Raw genomic sequence first — 3,973 nt, forward strand, 5'->3', positions numbered from 1 at the left:
GTAAGTAAAACGCAGAGATGGGCAGTCAGCAATGTAGGACTATTTACTGGGAGTAACAGTAATCAATACATAGATCATTCAGCTACACGATTTCCGAACACTTCAGACTCGGAGCTTTTCCAATCAGCGAGACTCTCTGCATCTTCTTTAAGGTATTATGGTCTGGGGCTAGAAAATGGAGGCTATAGTGTAACAGTTCAGTTTGCTGAGATACAAATACAAGGTTCTAATACCTGGAAAAGTCTTGGAAGGCGACTTTTCGACATATATGTCCAGGTCTCTACTATTACATTGAGTTTCCCTCATATTCTTTACAAACATTTATTTCTTCTTGCCTGTGAATTAGTTCTTTTATTTTTGTGAAGTTAAATAATGATCATATTATCATCTCAAGTAATGATCATATGAAATATGTCTGTAGTAATTTTTTGACCAGAGGGATCCTTGATAAGCCTTGGCATACAAGAGATCCTTTTCTATTAGAGTATCTGGTACAAGGTGCAGCACAGATTTCGTTCTCGTGGGGATGAAAACTTAAGATGCATCGTTTTAAAAATGAAAACTCAACTCTTCGTGAACTATATTCTGCTCTCAAAAATGGTTTCTGACCTCTGATTTCCCATTTGTTTTCCAGGGAAAACTTGTTGAAAAGGATTTTGACATACACAAAACAGCTAATGGTTCTAGTATCCGAGTAAATCAAAGAGTCTATAAAGCAAATGTATCTGAAAATTACCTTGAAATTCATCTTTTTTGGGCTGGAAAAGGGACATGCTGTATTCCTGCTCAAGGCACTTATGGGCCATTAGTCTCAGCTATCAGTGCCACTCCAGGTATACACCAGAAACTTTCATGATCTTCGTCAAGTCCAATATCTCTCTTCTTACTACCATCTTTTTTTCTCTGCAGATTTCATACCTACTGTAAAAAATAAGTTGCCCTCGAAATCCAAGAAAACAATTGGTATCATTGTAGGGGCCATTGTAGGAGCAGGAATGTTAAGTATCTTGGTGATTGCTATCATCTTATTCATCCGTAGGAAAAGAAAAAGGGCGGCTGATGAAGAAGGTAACTAGAAATCCTTAGCTGTGGCAGTATTATTAAGTCTGATCGTGAACAACTGTAACCTTCTTAGTGGTTCTTATCCAACTAATTACTCTAATGCAGTGCTAAACAGTCTGCACATAAGGCCCTACACCTTTAGTTACTCAGAACTCAGAACTGCAACTCAGGATTTTGATCCTTCCAACAAGCTTGGGGAGGGAGGATTTGGACCTGTTTTTAAGGTACGAGTCTACACTGAAAGTGATAAAACACCTATAGGGAGAGCAGCGTACTAGAAGGTTTTGTAAATTTTTCCATTGGCTATTTTCTAATAATATCCATTGGTACAGGGAAAACTGAATGACGGAAGAGAGATAGCCGTGAAGCAATTGTCAGTTGCATCCAGGCAAGGAAAGGGTCAATTTGTTGCGGAGATTGCCACTATATCAGCTGTTCAGCATCGCAACCTTGTAAAATTGTATGGATGCTGCATTGAAGGAAATCAGCGCATGCTTGTATATGAATACCTCGCAAACAACAGTCTAGATCAAGCTCTGTTTGGTATGCTCATGACATCTTAAATGTGTTATCCTTCTTTAAAAAAAAAAAAAAAAACTGCTGTTAGCTTTACAAGTTGCATTATTTTGGCAGAGGACAAGAATTTGCAGCTTGGCTGGTCACAGCGTTTTGAGATATGCTTGGGAGTAGCAAAAGGTTTAGCATATATGCATGAGGAGTCAAATCCCCGTATAGTGCATAGGGATGTGAAGGCAAGCAATATTCTTCTGGACTCGGATCTGGTTCCGAAACTCTCTGATTTTGGATTGGCCAAACTATATGATGATAAGAAGACGCACATAAGTACCCGAGTTGCAGGGACAATGTAAATTACTGAAAACCTCACATTGGACGTGGTTTGTCAAATGGGTTAAAACTTATAGTAATTGAATGTTAACATTGCAGCGGATATCTATCACCAGAGTACGTGATGCTTGGACATCTAACGGAGAAGACGGATGTGTTTGCCTTTGGTATAGTGGCTCTGGAAGTTGTCAGCGGAAGGCCTAACTCCTCTCCAGAATTGGATGATGACAAACAATACCTTCTCGAATGGGTATCTATCTAACTAGTGGACAAAAACAGCTTCCTTGTTACCAATTTTGGTGAATAATTAATTTTGAGTCTTTGGTTTGTGCAGGCATGGAGCCTACACCAAGAGCAGCGTGACTTGGAAGTAGTGGATCCGGAACTAACATCATTTGACGAGGAAGAAGTGAAACGTGTAATAGGAGTTGCATTCTTATGCACACAAACAGACCATGCAATACGGCCAACAATGTCCCGAGTGGTGGGTATGTTGACCGGCGATGTGGAGGTAACGGAAGCCAATGCGAAGCCAGGGTACGTCTCTGAGAGAACATTCGAGAATGCGATGAGCTTCATGAGTGGTTCAACGAGCGCGAGCTGGATATTGCCTGAAACTCCAAAGAATCCTTCCAAGTCTCAAGTCGAAGGTGGACGACAACAAGAAACATAAAACTTGTGGTTTCCATATTTTGTTTGTAAATCTTACATTGTAAAAAAGTCAATACGACCAGACCAGACCAGACCAGACCAGACCAGCCAAGCGGAGGCAATTTTTATTTTTTAAGCAGACCTTGTCTGACCAAAATTAAGTAATTTGAAATTACGTTTGACTGTTTCTTGTTGGTATAAGCTTGAAGAAAGCTTGAGGTGCAAGCTATACTAATCCTACATGGAATTATGATTAATTCTATTTAGGAGTTATCTAAATATGTTAGTTTACCGGTTCAGAATAGGAAAGTTGTTAACTCTAGGGTTGAGCCATTGTTATAAATACCAAGAGAGCGTTTCATAGAGAGGTATCTGTTGATGGTATTGTTGGAGTTCTACTTCTAGATAATAAATTCTGGACTTGGTCCCGGGGATGTAGGTTATTCGAATCCCGTTAACAAAGCTTATGTCTTGCTTACTTTTATGCTGTTACATACCGTTCTCGTACTTTAACATATATATCTAGCCACATATATGTGCTTTATTTGGTATCAGAGCTTGTGTTCGATAGAGATCTATACTTGTTTCGAATGTGATTCTGGATTTGTGGCTAGCGTAGAATTGGTAGCAGACGAGAATGACGAGAATGATGAAGAAGCAAGATAAATCATAAACTTCCAAGAAGGGTTTGTGCTATCCATCGGAGTTGAATGCTACTTGTTTCCATTACCGTCGGAAAACGATTGAGAAGGAAAAAAAGGTTTTCTTGACAAAGGATAGAAAAGAAAGGTATGATGAATTCAAGAGTCAAGATCGATGACAAAGTAACAGCCTGAAATTACAGAGATTTAGAGGAGGAGGAGGCGGTTGTTGATCAGAATCGTGTTGCGGAAGTATCGACGAAGAAAGGAGAATCGTTTTTCACGACAAGGGTCTATGTGTTCTGTTTTGGCCCTCTATCTTGTCTAATTCAAATCAGGCCCATGAAATCCCACTCTCTTAGTACGTGTATTGAGTCTTCTGTGCGTTAGTGTAGAAGGAAGCTCGTCTAGAAGCTTGTGAAACAGAGCCAAGGAGATAGTGACTGGAGAGAGAGAGAGAAAGAGCATATAGACTCAAGAGGGAGTTCTAAAAGTTGTATCCCATAAAGGACATAGAAGAAATCGAAGATCTAATTGATTGATGGGATTGATATGAGAAGTCTGAAAGTTGTGATTTGTGTTATTGTGTTTCTGGAAGATCGTGGGATTGAATCCTGTCAGCTTGCTCTAGTTTGATTCCACGCCTGTTCGTTGGGAAGAATGTGAAATCTAGTGAATCTATTTTTGAGTTAGGTTTATACTGGATTGGTTAGAAAGAGAGAACCTGAAAACGAGTCTAGAAGAGTTTCTTTGTACTGATTGAGAATCAATGA

At 39.5% G+C, this 3,973-nt stretch overlaps 1 protein-coding gene across 1 annotated transcript in view; it reads left to right on the forward strand.

Annotated features, from left to right (window-relative positions):
• LOC109124616 (probable LRR receptor-like serine/threonine-protein kinase At1g56140) overlaps positions 1 to 2,734 on the forward strand; it is a 7,769-nt gene extending 5,035 nt beyond the window's left edge. Inside the window, exons 18-25 of the mRNA XM_010481893.2 lie at positions 5 to 276; positions 635 to 833; positions 910 to 1,068; positions 1,168 to 1,286; positions 1,395 to 1,605; positions 1,696 to 1,927; positions 2,008 to 2,158; positions 2,243 to 2,734. Of these exons, the coding sequence (XP_010480195.1) occupies positions 5 to 276; positions 635 to 833; positions 910 to 1,068; positions 1,168 to 1,286; positions 1,395 to 1,605; positions 1,696 to 1,927; positions 2,008 to 2,158; positions 2,243 to 2,581 (1,682 nt within the window). The 3' untranslated portion in view covers positions 2,582 to 2,734. The remainder of the gene's footprint in view (positions 1 to 4; positions 277 to 634; positions 834 to 909; positions 1,069 to 1,167; positions 1,287 to 1,394; positions 1,606 to 1,695; positions 1,928 to 2,007; positions 2,159 to 2,242) is intronic.

Source organism: Camelina sativa, chromosome 17 (assembly GCF_000633955.1).
Source record: "Camelina sativa cultivar DH55 chromosome 17, Cs, whole genome shotgun sequence".
NCBI lineage: Eukaryota > Viridiplantae > Streptophyta > Magnoliopsida > Brassicales > Brassicaceae > Camelina > Camelina sativa.